Here is a 16390-nt window from a genome sequence, read left to right as displayed (position 1 = left end):
ACATTTCAGGCAACTTTAGAACCACTGAACCAATATTGATTTACCTAGCCTTATGATATGACGCGAGCGAAAATAGAGATTTAAACTCCAACTGATGCACTGTTACACAACATTCAATATTTTGTAGCATTGACTGCATATTAATATAATATAAAATAGTACAAATGTATAATCTAATCACAAGTAAAACTAAAAAAATTTTGTTGTAGTAGTACACTGTAAGGTCGACGTGGTCGAATAGATGTGTAGTACCTCAGGATGTCATCAAACTCGATTTGGGCTTTTTAAATACAAGCAAATTTTCAACCGCTGAACAATCAAAGTCAAGATACCTCGTAAAATATACATTGCTACCAGTCACATTTTTCGCGTGAAATAGAGTGGAGAAGTAAAAAACTACTTGAGATTATAATATTATATGGTTTATATATAGTATATATTATATGCCAGGCTGTTACTAATCAGAACGACGGCAAACACACGCGCATTGAGTTACTTTGCCGACCATCTTGACTCAACATGATAATTTTCTTACAATGAACACAAACAGTATTTTCCGCGACATTCCCACTAGATATGATATTATAGGACAATAAACTGTTTAATTCACTAGAACTTCACTCAACTACCTACCGAACGGCTATTGATGTGCCTACAACTCCTGGATAGCACGGCTATTACAGCAGCTAAGGCATAAAGTAAACAATGTCGACGAGTACCATGACTGCAAACAACTAATGAAGTACATAAATCGTTGTAGCTTAGACTTGATGGAACACAAAGCTCCATGTATGCTATCGACACAGCGCGACTTGTACATGAGCCGTGGTGCGGTCGCGAGCGGTAGGGTCGAACAGCAACCAAGATCCTGAGTTAGTCATTCATGTAAACTGAAGATTAATTTAAGTAATTAGTGCCAGTGATCTCGGTAGTTTTCAGCAAGATGCATGCGCAAATAATGACACCAAATTTTATAAGAAAACAAGGGACGCAAATGAATACACAGCTAAGTCCGTGGATCACATTAAATTGAACACATTACGGAACACTTCTAAATGCCTGCTTACAGCCCAAGCAACATGGCAACAGTCGTTCGGCTGTTTGTACGGGAAGATAAATACAATTTTCATTCAGAGTCGAGAAAATAAATTTTCAGGGTGAAAGATTCACAACAAACACTAATACTGATAACGCAGCCATGCGATAATCACGCAACCATAGAGGAATAAGCATCTCTTGGAAACGATAACATTAATTCGTACGATCGGTAGAAATTACATAAAAATGTATATTAAATAACATAACTTGGTATACATTGACCAACCGTCCAATATGGGTGATTAAATAATCACATCAAAATTGGGAGAGGATTTGTAGTGAGTTTTCATATTTGCAATGAATGAGATAAATAAACAAATTTTTCTCGAAGATATCTATTGGCATACAATAAAAAACAATTTAAGATATGAGTGGCCACGTTTTCTGCGATCTAAGTCAAGTTTCTGATCAGAGAATCATGCAAGAATTTTTTCTCAATTTTGGTTAAAGGACTTAAACCACAAAAGGTAAAGAGCTGGAACACCAAAAATAATTTCTATTCAGGAAAGAACAATTTGAGATCAGCTGAGTTGAATTTAATAATGAAGACAAATTTAGGCCTCCGGTATTAAGACGACATGCTGGAAATGAGAGAGCTTTTAATTTTCCGCAATGTTCGTAAGAATTTTTTAATTAACATTCTGAGCCTTTCAAGTAATTTAGGAATTAAATGAGAAAGGAAAGATCTTTAAACGAGAAACATACATTATGCTGCCAATATGTGTTCAAGAAAGCAAGAGGGTAGATCTTTCAACAATCGGAAACAATTTTGGCCACAGCCGTCGATAATCGTAAGATGGAGATTAAGAAGTAAGCAAACTTGAATTAACTGTCGAATAAAACATTTTAGTCGAGTACAAATAGAATGAAAATCAGCAAAAAAATTAGCAAAGAGAGCAAATAAAGAAATAAAAAACTTGATTCATTTCAATTCAGCATTAGAACTTGAAGCAGGACCCCCTCTGGTGGTTAGGACAACCGAACGTGAGGAGCTCGCTGAGCTACAACTTATTCCGGTCATCCGCTCCCGAGTTCACGTCCACACCCTCGTCACAGACACGAACATTTCCGCATAATTTTCTAGCTAATTTGGCCGTTGGTGCCCGCATGAGTCATATTTGGCAATGTAAGTCTGTAACAAGTTGAGGGAAGGACTGCAGGCAATGCTTATATTCTTATTAGAAGGTAACCCAGCCGGCGGCAGGAGCTCCCGTGACTGGCTTCGAAGAGGCCGCCGCGGCAGGAGCTTCTGAAGAACCGACGAAGTCACCCCACGAGTCGCCCCCCGTTTGGCTGGGGGGCTCGGCCGCAGCAGGTGCAGCTGGCGGAGGAGCAAGTTTCACACCTCCAGGAGGGGGAGGTAGAAGCCCAAGGCCTCCATCGTTCTTGGCTTTTGGCCGTGACTTCGCATCGCCATCCTGACCTTCTTTTTTCTGCAAAACAAAAGCATTGAAAGTCAGTTTGCTGTCAACATTTTTTAAATTTTCTTTTGAGATTCATATCTGTAAAGGAACCTCGGTTGACAATCAAATAGGTTTTGGCCGAGTTGTGTCAAGAAAATTTTGCCTCACTACAACCAGTTGGTTGACAATATTCAGAGTTCAGCAATTCACGATCAAACTGTTTGACCTTTTTACGCCATAATTTTCGCGGAAACCAAGCCTTATCACTATTGATGAGCTGTGATGATATTAGAAAATAACAATGGTAGTAATAAGGCTAAAGCTCATAACTGCCACACTGAGGATTTAAGAACATTATTACACATTAGAGCGGTCCGAGTCATTGACTTTGTTAGACAGTAAAAGATGGTTAACATATTCACAAATCCGTGCAATTTGAACAATTGTGGCAGGTGTTACAACCAAAAGAAGACTTGCAGAAACATCTAATTTTGATAGATGCCAACAGGAGAATTCGTTTGTGTTGACATACTGCCTCATGGGACACATCCAAGTTTGTGAACGGATCAACAATACCGTATTTAAATATCTGTCCATAAACTGGAGAGCAATTGCATCATTCAAGTACAGCACCTCTGCATACGTAGTTGACTCGGTTAATTTTCCTCAAATTGTGTTGTTGTGAAATTAGTTAACATTTCTCAATAGTAAGTCACCACATGGACTAGTTTTAATCCTCATGTTGCTGTAAGGAGTCTGAAATTCCTCATTCTAAAATCAACCAATCTTTATCCAAGTGACCTTGCAAGGAACTGATAACTAAACTGCTGCAAATTAATCTCTACCACTTTTTAGGTAAAAGCCTGTGTTTGAAAAGACGTTGAGAATTTCATGTCAGATGTCCCAAACACTGGGCTAACAATGTGCCAAGGCAAGAACTACATACCGTACTTGAGTATCATCAATTGTAATTGAATATAAACACTGCAGTAACATTTCATTCATTTAAACATATTAAAATCGACAGAGATCTCACAAAGATTAACATATCAATCCCATGTTTTCAAGCAGAAAGATAACCTTTTTTGAAATGCAATTTGATTCAAACCACAATTGGATTAATCTAGAAGCTACGTATCACCAATTGCTGTATTTTAATTGAGAGAGCTTATAAAATTTGGGGCAACAGACAAAGTCTTATAGAAGGGCCATAAATTAGGGTCTTACTGTAATTTTCATATTAATTTTGATGGTCTCTCCTTCTTTGAAGCCAAGGTCAAGAGAGGGAGCAGCTTCAGGCTTCTCAGCTTCTGCCTCCACTTTTATCCATTTGAAGTGGTCTTGGAGGGCAACATTCAAATCAAAGCTGTCTGACCGATCACCAAAACCAAGGCCAATGTAGGCTGAGCGTCCTGAAATGAATTATATATTGTATTAATATGTATTTTTCTAAAATGTTGATTCACATTACATACTCACAGTTTGACTATATTTATAAACAAGATTAAAAATTCTACTAACCACTGGTGAAATCGATAAAACAGTTAATGAAACTACAGCAGTATTTCTTGCTGGATACATGGAGAATTGGTTTTAGTAAGCATGTAATTTGCGCTGAATTGCTCACATTTGACATGCAAACCTACAGAGCAGCATACAGGTTTGCAGGTACCTTTACTTTGATTAATTTGAGCAAGCAACTCTTGATAGTGCCCACATGTTTCAATAAAAGAAGCTTCAAATGCAGTTTTTGGTTTTTATATCAACTCATGCAAATTATGAAATCAATACAATGTAATTTGCCTCAAAAAATCTTACTTTCTTACATGGCTTATAATTATTTTTAAAGCTGTCTCCTAAATCCATGCTAGTTACTGAAATAATAATCAGCCACTTCAGGAAAAATTTCTCCATGATAAGACCCTGACTGAAAACTAATTTATCACCAAAGTTTATGCATCCTGTATCATTCCCTAGAAACAAATTTTTTACTATCCATGAACTATCAATTAATTAAAAACATGCATGATGAAATATTGAGAGTTCACATATTGAACTGAAATAACTCTCTATTTTCCATACCTCTTGCAAGAGGGAACAGGTTATGTTATAGGGCAATCTTAGTTACCTTGTTCATCCAATATTCTGACAACAAAGTAACGTGAAGAATCTGTGACAGCTTCAATGGCTCCACCAGGATATTTGTCCACAACACACTTAGCAAACATTTGACCGCTGACTTTGTCTTCTAGCTTCATGATGCATTCTTTGCCACGTGAGACCAAGCGCATTCTTCCAGTCCAATCAGGTGTTCCCAAATCCCAGTCTGCAGCTCTAGAATGAGGTTTTAGTTCATTACAAATACAGTGGATACAGTTCAATTGATCATCAAAAAATTTTTTGTCAATAAATGGTCACTGTCTGAATCAGGGTTGGCAATGATTAAATCAAAATGATTAAATCATGTGATTAAATCACTTGATTTTTTATAAAAAAATCATGATTTTATAATTTTTTTTTTATTTTTTGATAAATTTAAATATATTGAGTGGGAGTCTTTAATTTATATTGAGGTATTGTTATTCATGGTTTACTATAAATGTACTATGAATGACAAATTGGTATATAAACTTGTTGCCTTCAGTGTGATTAGGTTCCAATAAATTGAATGATTTTGGTACAGAGGCATCAAGTGTGCAATACATTGTAAAGCTTAGCTAATGCAGCTAATCTTATTCTTAGCTAATTCTTATAAGGCTATAAGTAGTACCCTATTTGACTAATTGTTATATATTGATTACAATATACAATTTAAATGTGTTAGCTAGCTTATACAGGGTGGGGCAGAACTGATTGAACAGTTTTGAGGCAAAATAAAAGAGTAAAGGAGGTGCCCTACATAAAGAAGAAAGTTTATTTTCCTCAAGATTAGCATAACATACCATTTAAAATACTTATGTTTTGAAAACAATATCAGGAAGATGGGTTTTGTTAGCTGCATCACACTGTTGGAGTTGTTCTCAGAGGAGGGAGTAACCGTAACAGTGAATTCCGATCGCTACCTGTACTGCAATGTTGCAAAATTTCTTGCAGCCCATGATGGAAAACTTCGTTGAAATCGAAGCATTGGGAGCCGTGTGGTTCCAGCAGGATGGGGCTACAGCTCACACAGCCCGAATGTCACTCAATGTTTTGAAACGCATGTTCCCAGACTCTGAGGGATGATTTACAGTAGCCTGTGAGGTCACCTGAGTTGAGCATTTGCGATTTCTTTCTTTGGGGACATCTAGAAGTGAAGGTGTTCAGAAGTCGCCCTCGCACCCTACCACAGCTAAGGGAACGGATTATTGCAGCAGAGGTTATGGCCATACCTTGCCATATGTGTGAACGTGCTGTAGAAAACTTCCGAGAATGACTTGAACAGTGTGTTGCAGCTAACAAACCCCATCTTCCTGATATTGTTTTCAAAACATAAGTATTCTAAATGGTATGTTATGCTAACCTCTAGGAAAATAAACTTTCTTCTCCATGTACCTCCATTACTCTTTTATTTTACCTCAAAACTGCTCAATTGGTTCTCCCCCACCCTGTATATTGAGAGGTTGAGACTGTATTGACCTTTTAGGCAATTAAAAAGATTTTCCACCCTAATACGAGTATTCTAATCAAAATATTTAATTTTAATCTTTAGATATGCGAATTTAAAATTAGAAACAAAACAATTGCAATTATAAGACTATGTATAAAATAATTAAATGCAGTGAATGGATATAAAATATTTGAATTGTGCACATGTTTATTTCAAACAGTATTAGATTTTCTAATAACTTAAGTCTCATTTCAAGTCGTATGAGGTTCGTTTGGTTATTATTCAGTTTATGTTTAGTATTGGTTTATTGGTTTGAATTAAATGGGAACAGTGCAGTCAGTCACTCAGTCACTACTAGTCGGTGTGTATAGAGGGTAGAGTCTGGTAGATTTATAGGACATAAAACTAGTAGATCTATTGATAGTGCTGTGCACTGTGCTATCAGCTACCTATCTGTTATGTGACTCTTCAATGTTTAGAAGGTCTGCATTCCTGAAGTGTTTTTGTATATTGAAGCCAGTTAAATGGTCAATATTTAGCTCATTACCTTGCTCCATACAAACTTTACAAAGCTAATGAATAGACTTACCAATAATTGTTTACCCAAAAATCCCTAAGTGGTAAACACCACCTTGGCCTGTTGGCCATTATTGAAGGCAATAAGTGCCCTTTTTAGCCATCCATTATGATCCATATACTGTTATTGTTAGTAGGCTAATTGTGACATAAAAAATAACACTTCAAAAAGGCAAAAAAGTTGAAAAAATAAAAAAATCAAATAAATAAAAAAAATCATAAAAAATTGAAAAATCATTGATTTTTGTTTTTATTTTTTTTTTAAATAAAAAAAATCACCAACCCTGCTACTAGTTGGTAAAAGTCCTACTTTTTTCTAAAATATAGCAGCTCTAATATCATAAAATTTCAATAGGAATGAAATCTTGCAGCTCTAATCATCTAATGTAATGTGTTTTTGTTTGATTGAAGAAATTGCAGTTCACAAATGTGTCATTTCACAAAATTTTCAAGTTTTGCAGTTCAGTACCATGCTCCCACCAAAATAGGAAATCCTGGATAATGACTAATGTCAGTATTGAGTAAACCCAAAATGTTTTCAGTTGCTGAGTTGCCTCTAAACTAAAGTAAATACAAATATTTATATTGCTGTTTCTATGGTAAAATTAGAGATTTGGGCTTGGGCCTTGGGGTAACACGTGCATAGGACTTTGCAAATGAGTGCGGCATACAAATGGCTTTTCATGACCACCGGCTGCGGCTGCCCGGCTGGGTCAGCTGGGACAAGGTACTCATGGCTCAAAGAAATGGACTTACAGCTAAAAAATCCAAAAAATTACAGCTTAAAATATCCAGTCATGGTTCAGAGTTTTCATACATCAGTGAGTAGATGTTTTCCTCACTAGCCTACTTATTCAACTCTAAAATGAACTTGATGGGCCAAAAAAAATATATATAGGCTAGCTATGTTCTCCAATGCCACTATAAATTTGGGCAAAAGTTTCCTAAAATTGCAGACAAAAAAGAATCCTTTCACATATTATCCTTCATTTTATTCACCATTGATTTTAGTAAAATTCTGCCTGTGCACTGTTGCACAATAATCCAAATTTGTCTGTAAATTGGCAACTTTTGTGAAATTGACAGTACCTACAAGGCTACATCTTCTTAACAAGAACAGATTGATTGCTCAAAACTTCTCTCATAGAATATTAAGAATAATCACGAAAATTTTGGTCAATACTTATAGACTTGTTATTGTCACTTTTTAACAATTTAGCACATTTTACATAAATTAGCTATATAAGTTAAGCAATATACATTTATTTCCTACTTTAATTACCTGTAGCCTCGATTGGTTGTCCTCGGTGGAATGCGATAAACAAAAACCTCTTGCTTCACAAGAAGCACACTTTCGTACTCATCCATTTCAAATTTTTTTTTATCAAATACAGCTGCACAAATATCAGTCACGCTGTCTGACTGTCACGGAATGTGTGGGACCAGGCTAATCGAATGATCACTCACTTTCACCATAAAAACCTGGATGCGATTTCCGGAATTGAATTACCGTACTAGCGTAGGGGGCGTTTGGACCACAGTTACAGCTGAGCGTGATCACGTCGGAGTGCTGCAAGTAAGGTATTACTATTTTACAATACACCTAAAATCCTAAATCAATGCAATAGAAATTCGTATAATTTTACTCCAGAGAATTTTTAATTATATTTTGTTATTAGGCTCACAAAAAGCATCATAACTACCTGTACTGTAAAGTTGGGAGCCCACGGATGCAACATGAGATTGTCTGATGATTATCATGAATTGTAATCAGAGTATCCAGATCGAAAGAGAAACGGTACATTAATTTTTATTCTGCATCGGCTAATTTTCAGAATCCAGTCTAGTCAGAGGGGAACGTTAAGTACAAAAGAACCTCCAATAAACTTAAGATGGTATTCCGACACTTAAGATGGTATTCCGACTCAAATTTACTGCCCTCCTCGTTGGATATGCCCGAACTGTCTCTATGCTTGCCTAGTCATTAGTTCCAACCGCTCAAGCAAAAATGCCGGCCTCAATGTATAATAATATAGCGATTTCAGCGTTTATTAGTCCGTAGACCTGCCGCCGATTCTCACCATTGCAGAACATCACCAGCAATAAGCATCAAGTACACACTCACGGATGTCAAGCATTTGTTAGTTGCGGGCTTGCTCGCAGCTCATTGCTTCAAATTTTCTTTGCTTAACCGTCCAGCCTCCATGCAGTTTCTGACTAGAAACTAGCGCACAAAGCTGGGATCGAACCCGCACCTCTCTGCTCCCATCTTGGTACTCTGAACTTTAACCACTGGGCCACCGTGCCCATGCAGATGGAGCTAATTACCGCGCATATCGTGGAAATTAATTTTAAATCGGTCTAAAAGACAACCACATTATACCAGTTAAACGATAGATAAACTTCCGATGACAATTTATTAGAAAACTTTTATGAATTTCATCTTGGATTTACAAAAATCAGGTTATACATCAAATTCTTAATCGACCTTTTTTGTGAAAATGTCTACAACAAAATTTTTCCAATCATGTTATGCCAGCTCAATAAGGATAATAATGGGTAAAGAGTGAATCGAATAACAAGTTCATGACTTTTAGATTAATATAAAAATAGGAAAATTTGTAGCATGAAATTTATCACCTAAAATATAAAGAAAACCACACAAGACTGCATATGCTAGCATCCCGTTTGCGAATGTCTATACGTACTGCGACCTAACCTAATGAAAAATATAATTATTTTTATTTGTCACCACCGGGCGGCGGAGGAGGAAGCGGAGCGCGAGGCATTGGAGGCCCCATCCCCGGGGGTGGAGGGGGAGCGTTAGACGATTGGTTGGAGGAGGGAGCAGAGCCTGGAGGTGGAGGCGGTGCATGAGAGCCAGGAGGGCGGAGGCCAGGTGGAGGGGGTGGAGGACCCGGAGGTCCAGGAGGAAGTGGAGGACCCCGAGGCGGCAGCATCCGCGGCGGGGGTGGGGGAGGTCCTCCAACTTGACCACGAGGAGGGAAGGGCGGCCGTCCGAACGGAGGGCGAGGAGGACCAGGAGGCGGGGGACGCCAGCCAGGGGGTGGAGGCCGCATTCCGGGGGGAGGAGGCATTTGTTGGCCTCCCATTGGGGGCGGCATCCCAGGTGGGGGTGGAGGTAGACCGGAGCCACCTTGCTGCTGCTGCCACGATGGTGGGGGTCCTGGGGGTCGAGGGGGGCCATAGGGAGCTCCATAATTCCCAACCGAGTTGGAGGAAGCACTCGACGTTGGGGGAGGTGGGAGAGGTGGCTGGCCAGGCAGGGGAGGAGGTCGTGACGATGGAGGAGGCATAGGAGGAAGAGGAGGAGGCATGGACGTGGGAGGTCCCAGGCTTTGAGGGATAGGAGGTGGTGGAAGGCCCATGCCTGGAGGAGGAACACCCATGGGTGGGGGTGCTCCAGGGGGAGGCATGGGCATGGAAACAGGGGTGGAAGGAGGGGGAGGCATGCCCATGCTCAAGGGGGTGGGAGGCTGGGGAGGGATTGGAGCAGATGGAGGAGGTGGAGCATCAGCAAAGAGCTGATGAGGTTTGTCTGCTTGGCTCAGCGGGTTTTGTGCGGCGATGAGACGCTCCGCTGCAGTGCCGTGACGCTCCTTCTTGCTGTCTTTCTTGTAGGCGTAAGATATGCTGATGGCACGGTTGCACAAGTACTGGCCTGCAAGATATGTACAACATTCTCGTCACAGATTGTAACACCAATCTTCTGGTCAGAGAATGTAACATCAATCACAATATCATTAGCATATTGCTTGATAAATTTGGTGGTCAGTCAGAGAATCTCTGACCATTCTGGTTTGAGATAGAAAAATTTGTCACACAATATCGTCAGCATATTGGTTGATAAATTTAGAAGCTGACTAAATCTTGACTCATCACAGTCAACATGTACATTAAATAAGATTATAATTTCATAGCAATGTAATTAACCAACAACCAAGAAGTGAAAATATGAGGCTACTCAAATATATTCCAAGCATCACCTCTGCTAATATATTGATCTAAAAATTGTGTTTGTAAAAAAGTACAATAATGGAAATCAAAAAAGGCTAAACAATTAACCAGGGTTGAATTCCTGATGATATAATTTTAAACTATGGTGTTGATTGAATGAAAAATAACTTAAATACACATGATGCAGTAGACTACAATTAGTTTCATACCATTCATGGCTTCAATAGCTGCATCACTGGCTTCAAAAGATGCAAAATTTATGAAAGCATGGCCTTTAGAATTGCCAGTTTCTGGATCCCTCATGATCTGAAAACAAATAAAAGTTTATGAATATGCTAGACATATTGTAGTATCCACATTTTGGTTTGTTCTCCAGTATAATTAATACAACTCAATTTGCATCAAATCCAAATAAATACATTTAAAAAATGCTCAATAGGTCATCTAACCTGACTTATTCTTCTACTGCCATATGTCACTCCCAGGGAACATAAGTAACTTTCAAAATAAATTATATGTAAACTATTGACTGTAGCAACCTGAGGATATTTGTGTCAACCATCACTGCAAGTCATTTAGGCTCACTAGAAATGTATCCTTTTGGGGGAGTAGGCATGTGACAATATTTTTCCAGTTACTCATGTCAGGCAGTTGAGGGTTAAATGAAGCACAACAGAGCCCTCACCTTAGGAGTCTGAAGAATGACACCAAAAGCAGAGAATGTATCATACAGAAGTTTCTCATCGACCTCAGGGTCCAAGTTCCCTATGAAGATGTTGGCACCAACATCAAGATTTTTCTGATGAGCTGAGGCTTTGTTTACTCTCACAGGTTTACCATAAAGCTAGAGTGAGAGAATGCATGATCCATTAGACTATATCTTAGACTTAGAGTAACAGTTAAGATATATACCTATAATATATAGTAACAGGAATAGATATATAGTCTAATATATCGGAATATATAGTCTAATATATAGTAACAGGAATCAGCATTTAATGCACTAATCTCTTTACCAATTATACTGAAGTCTTCAAGAAATTGTTAGTAAAAAAATTTCATTCAAGCAACATTCTCAAGCAAAACTAACATGGATATCTACTTTGGACATACTTTGATCTTTGTAGTTGAAATTATTTTTCATATGATGCAACTTTAAGATATTGACTATCTGAAATGAATTTCATCTCATTGTCTATTTAATAGATAGGTCAACTTACTTTAATCATGTTCATAATTTTGATTGAGTAGTCAGCATCTTCTTCACCCAGAAATTCAACAAAGCCATATCCTTGATGCTGCTGAGTCACACGGTCTTTTGGCATGTGGACATTGACCACAGGGCCGGCCTGTACAAAGAGCTCCCACAGCAGGGTCTCTGACACCTTATCATCCAGACCTCCAACATAGATGGTGGCATCTGCACCAACATCAAAAGGTTATACATTGATCAGCTGAGATAAGAAAATCCTAAATAGGTAATAGGCATTGTGGCAAAGCAGAGAGTTTTTTAGACTCTTCCTCAACTCAAGTTCATTTTTGAGTCCTATAAGTAGACCAGTAAAGTATCTTGGATACCAGAATTATCATACATAAGAAATTGGTTAAAATCTTGAGTACATGAGGAAATTAAAAAAAGAACTGATTCTAAAAAATCACTGGTTTGCCAATTGCCACTATGGCTAATAGGTAGGTATGATTTAAATTTGAGCATCACACTGAAGTTACTGAACTAGCCTACTTTTGAAATAGTAGGTACAAATTCAATTTTTAAAAGTTCAGTCCACTGTGCAGAGAGTGAACGAAGATTTAAAGACCTACGGCGACGCATTATCGGCAAAATTTTTGCCTTCAGAAGATCTTGCCGACACATTTAGATTGAAATTCTTGCATTTAATATATTTCTCAGTCTTCAGCCAACTATTTAGAAAAAAGTAAGGTTTCCGGTACGTTGGATGGATTACGATGCAGCAAAGCTTGTCCGGAAATCAGTTGCGATGAGTTCCCGCAAAAAATGTAAACAACATTTTTTCGATTGCGTAGTTTCGGTTGCATTAGAGCGGTCAGACTGCTTTATTACTTGTTCAGTTGACACTTGCTGTACAACCGGACTGTTTTTAGGGTAAAATTAGTTATTTGGGGTAACATGTGCATGCAACCTTGTAATAAGTTCGTGGCTTGTAAATAGTTCGTCATTACTCAGCGTAAATGGCTTTTCATTAAAAATTACCCGGCGACGCATCTTTAAAATGGCCGGCGACGCTTTGGGCTTAAAAATCCATATATTGCCGACGCTGCATCCACCCTCTGCATAGTGGAGTTCAGTGGGAAAAATTTTTCTTGTTATTTTTTTAACTAGAAAAAAAGTTAAAAATGAAAACAAATATTAGTAGTCACAAAACTAAAAAACAAACAATTAGCATGAAAAATTCAGATGAATTATTTAAATTTAAACAAATTCATTGAATCTAGCCTATTTAGAATAAATCTACACATTCTACAGTAGGTATGTGCACAAAGTACCCTCAAACGTAAACAATGCTGGCAAAATGGCGGACAGCCACTTTCCGCATCGGCGCGCGTAAGGTATTTAATTTTGAAAGTCCAGCCAAAATGTTAGCTTAATTTGATTGTCTTTTGTTTGGAAACGAACTAAAAAAACTTGAACTATGAGGACATCTTTTTTTTTTTCGAGAAATGTCTATCAAGTACCTGCTTAGCTGGGATGTGCAAGAGGTAACATTTGGGCGGGAAATAAACATGGATATCGTATTTTGAAATTATTGAAAGATAATTTGAAATCAAGATTATAGTTTTTAGAGCATGCTCTCGAAATTTCAGAGATTTGCAGCCATTCGGACAGTTTTTCTACCATGTCCTGTCACGCTGTTTACGTTCAGTTCAGTCATGAGCCAGTGAGGTACGCTGGTCCTGAACTACTGCCAAGACTGAGACATGAGATGAGACAAGACATGAGACTGATGAGAGGGTACATGAGACGAGGCATGAGACAATATATGAGACGAGACATGAGACGAGATATGAGATGAGACGCAAGACAAGACATGGGACGAGGAGATGAGACACGAGACGAGACATATGAGATTGGACATGATACAAGGCATGAGACGAGATGTGAGATGAGACGCGAGACATGAGACAAGGCATGAGATGAGGAGACAAGCATGAGACGAGACGTGAGATTGGACATGAGACGAGGAGATGAGACACGAGATGAGACATGAGACGAGACGAGACATGCAATGAGACACAAGATGAAATGAGACACGAAATGAGACAAGACAAGACACAAGACGAGACATGAGACGAGACACGACACGAGGCATGAGACGAGATGAGACAAGGCACGAGACGAGATGAGACGAGGCACAAGACGAGATGAGACAAGGCACGAGACGAGATGAGACAAGGCACGAGACGAAGACGAGATGAGACAAGGCACGAGACGAGATGAGACAAGGCACGAGACGAGATGAGATGAGGCACAAGACGAGACACGAGATGAGATGAGGCACGAGACGAGACACGAGATGAGATGAGACGAGATGAGATGAAGCACGAGATGAGATGCGACGAGGCATGAGACGAGATGAGACGAAGCACGAGACGAGATGTGATGAGGCACGAGACGAGATGAGGCGAGGCACGAGACGAGATGAGACGAGGCACGAGACGAGATGAGACGAGGCACGAGACGAGATGAGACGAGGCATGAGACAAGATGAGACGAGGGCACGAGGCACAAGATGAGACAAGACATGACATGATGATGATGATCAGTATTTAATATTGTTATTAATATCAGTATTTACTAATATTTATTGTAATTAGTTTTGAATTAATATTAATAAAACTTGATAATATTATTATTACTGCTAAATTTTATTTGCATATTCTATTTAATTTCATATTTTTAAGCTCAATTATGGTGCCAAGACCATGAAACTGAAATTTATTCCATCCAATTTTGCCTTTAAGTTAAGTTATAGCATTCATATCTAGCAGTTGCACCCATTTCCCCCACCCACCTGCAGTCAAAGTCTCAACCAAAATGTTTTATTCTAGTTAGAATAGATAGTCTACAACATGAGCTTTCCAATGGTACTAAAAACTTTGAAATTGGCTCATAGGAAACCTACAAATGATAGTTTTTCCAAAAAAAGTGACAGAAGTTGGTCCATTTTTGGAATAAAATTGAAAAAAGGAAAAAATTCATATCTTTTTCATTTTTCAACCTACTTCACTCATACTTATATGATAATTTTCTAAATTTTTTTCTCTTTTCAGTGGTGTAATTTTCATTACGATCAAAGGGAAAAAAATTTTTTTTGCACATACCTATCTACAGTCTCTACAGATTAAATGATCATTAGCCTATTTTCAAATTTCATTGAAGAATTCACATCAGAAAGTCACATTGAAGTGATTGAACGTTGAAGTTTTCATCTCCCAAATTTGCAATTTGGAGCCTGCGGCACATTTAAAAATTTTTGGAAACCTGATGTGGGATGTTAGCCTCCTATATTCAATATTGTTAGTCTACTTGTTACGTTGTTAGGCTAGTCACTATTTTAGTATTTACTAACCTTGATTGCGTTCTGCAATAGGACCAGCAGCCATTGTCCTTCGACAAGTCAAAGATCAAATACAAATTGAAAAAAGTAGAACGAAACCCAACAAGTATTTTTTCATTTACAGAGACATGACGTATTGTTGTTGTTTAGGTGTACACGCACACGACCACTCGTTACGGACTACCGATTGCCGGCAGCGGCATCACAACATTTCGAACGTTTTCACAAATGAATCTACACGTTAAGTAAACGATGTAAACGTCTGACAGAAAAAAAAACAATACAAATAAATGAATTTTACCGGGCCTGGTTCAACAAATTTGTAGCAACATAAATGTTAAAATCGAAATTTTTACGTTGTTTTGATCTTGATAAAAATGCTCATTTTATGCGGATGCACAGCAAATATCACATCCATTTTTTAAACTAAATTGCATAAAATCAAATACACAAGTAATCAATGGCAATGGTTAACGGTCAGCGAATTCGAGAATGTAGTTTGTTCAGTTCTTAACACACATTTTTTCATTGGAAACCAAGCAACGTACAAATTTGCGACGATTCCTACCTACTAGGACAATTTTACGGCCTGATTTGCGACCAGACTTGCGGCCGGGTTCTCCGCTGGTCTCCATAATTATACACCTACACAGAGTTCATTAAATATTTCCTAAACTCATGAACACATATTAATGAAACTCTAAACGTGTATTTTTTAAGACTTAACGGTGTTGTCTAGCCGGTGTGATTTTTTTTTTCGATTTCACCCTCGTTCTCCAGTTACATTGTTATACTGGCGAAAATACTCAACGACCACGAATTATCTCACAAATTACTGTACCGATTTAAAAAATGCATATGCACTCCTAACCACGTAACGGTGATGTATAGACAGTATGATTTTTTTTTAATTTTGCACTAGTTCTCAACTTATATGGTCATATGGGCAAAAATACGCAGCGACCACGATATATCTTCCAAACTACTGAACCAATTTCAGCGAAACTTTGCATATACACTCCTAACCACCTATCGGTGATGTCTAGCCCGTGTGAATTTTTTCGATGTCGCCTTGCGTTTTTTGTTCTAATCGAAGACGAAGTTATGTAAAACTCTGCAATAATAATCATCCAGCGGAGCATTGATTTTAC

The 16390-nt window shown here is 38.2% G+C and overlaps 2 protein-coding genes across 2 annotated transcripts; both read right to left on the bottom strand.

Moving 5' to 3' along the window:
- Positions 1 to 1980: 1980 nt before the first annotated feature.
- LOC108681235 (NECAP-like protein CG9132) lies at positions 1981 to 8274 on the bottom strand. The gene is made up of 4 exons (XM_018170248.2): positions 7949 to 8274; positions 4630 to 4835; positions 3729 to 3913; positions 1981 to 2531 (listed from the first exon to the last, which is right to left on the bottom strand). The coding sequence occupies exons 1-4, from the start codon at positions 8032 to 8034 to the stop codon at positions 2277 to 2279; spliced, it is 732 nt and encodes a 243-aa protein (XP_018025737.1). The 5' UTR covers positions 8035 to 8274; the 3' UTR covers positions 1981 to 2276.
- A 790-nt stretch (positions 8275 to 9064) lies between these two features.
- LOC108681236 (splicing factor 3B subunit 4) lies at positions 9065 to 15476 on the bottom strand. Its single transcript, XM_018170249.2, has 5 exons — positions 15252 to 15476; positions 11865 to 12064; positions 11330 to 11488; positions 10854 to 10950; positions 9065 to 10348 (listed from the first exon to the last, which is right to left on the bottom strand). The coding sequence occupies exons 1-5, from the start codon at positions 15283 to 15285 to the stop codon at positions 9408 to 9410; spliced, it is 1431 nt and encodes a 476-aa protein (XP_018025738.1). The 5' UTR covers positions 15286 to 15476; the 3' UTR covers positions 9065 to 9407.
- Between the last annotated feature and the right edge of the window lie 914 nt (positions 15477 to 16390).

Source organism: Hyalella azteca, unplaced genomic scaffold (genome assembly GCF_000764305.2).
Source record: "Hyalella azteca isolate HAZT.00-mixed unplaced genomic scaffold, Hazt_2.0.2 contig4200, whole genome shotgun sequence".
NCBI classification, from domain to species: Eukaryota; Metazoa; Arthropoda; class Malacostraca; order Amphipoda; family Hyalellidae; genus Hyalella; species Hyalella azteca.
This window is presented reverse-complemented; position numbering and strand designations above follow the sequence as displayed.

Coding starts and splice junctions, on each gene's coding strand:
- LOC108681235 (XM_018170248.2), bottom strand. CDS start 8,034: ATGGATGAGTACGAAAGTGTGCTTCTTGTGAAGCAAGAGGTTTTTGTT. Junction 3,914..4,629: donor CAGAATATTGGATGAACAAG/GTAACTAAGATT, acceptor AATTCATTTCAG/GACGCTCAGCCTACATTGGC. Junction 2,532..3,728: donor AAATTAATATGAAAATTACA/GTAAGACCCTAA, acceptor TTTGTTTTGCAG/AAAAAAGAAGGTCAGGATGG.
- LOC108681236 (XM_018170249.2), bottom strand. CDS start 15,285: ATGGCTGCTGGTCCTATTGCAGAACGCAATCAAG. Junction 11,489..11,864: donor AAATTATGAACATGATTAAA/GTAAGTTGACCT, acceptor CTCTCACTCTAG/CTTTATGGTAAACCTGTGAG. Junction 10,951..11,329: donor TCATTCTTCAGACTCCTAAG/GTGAGGGCTCTG, acceptor ATTTGTTTTCAG/ATCATGAGGGATCCAGAAAC.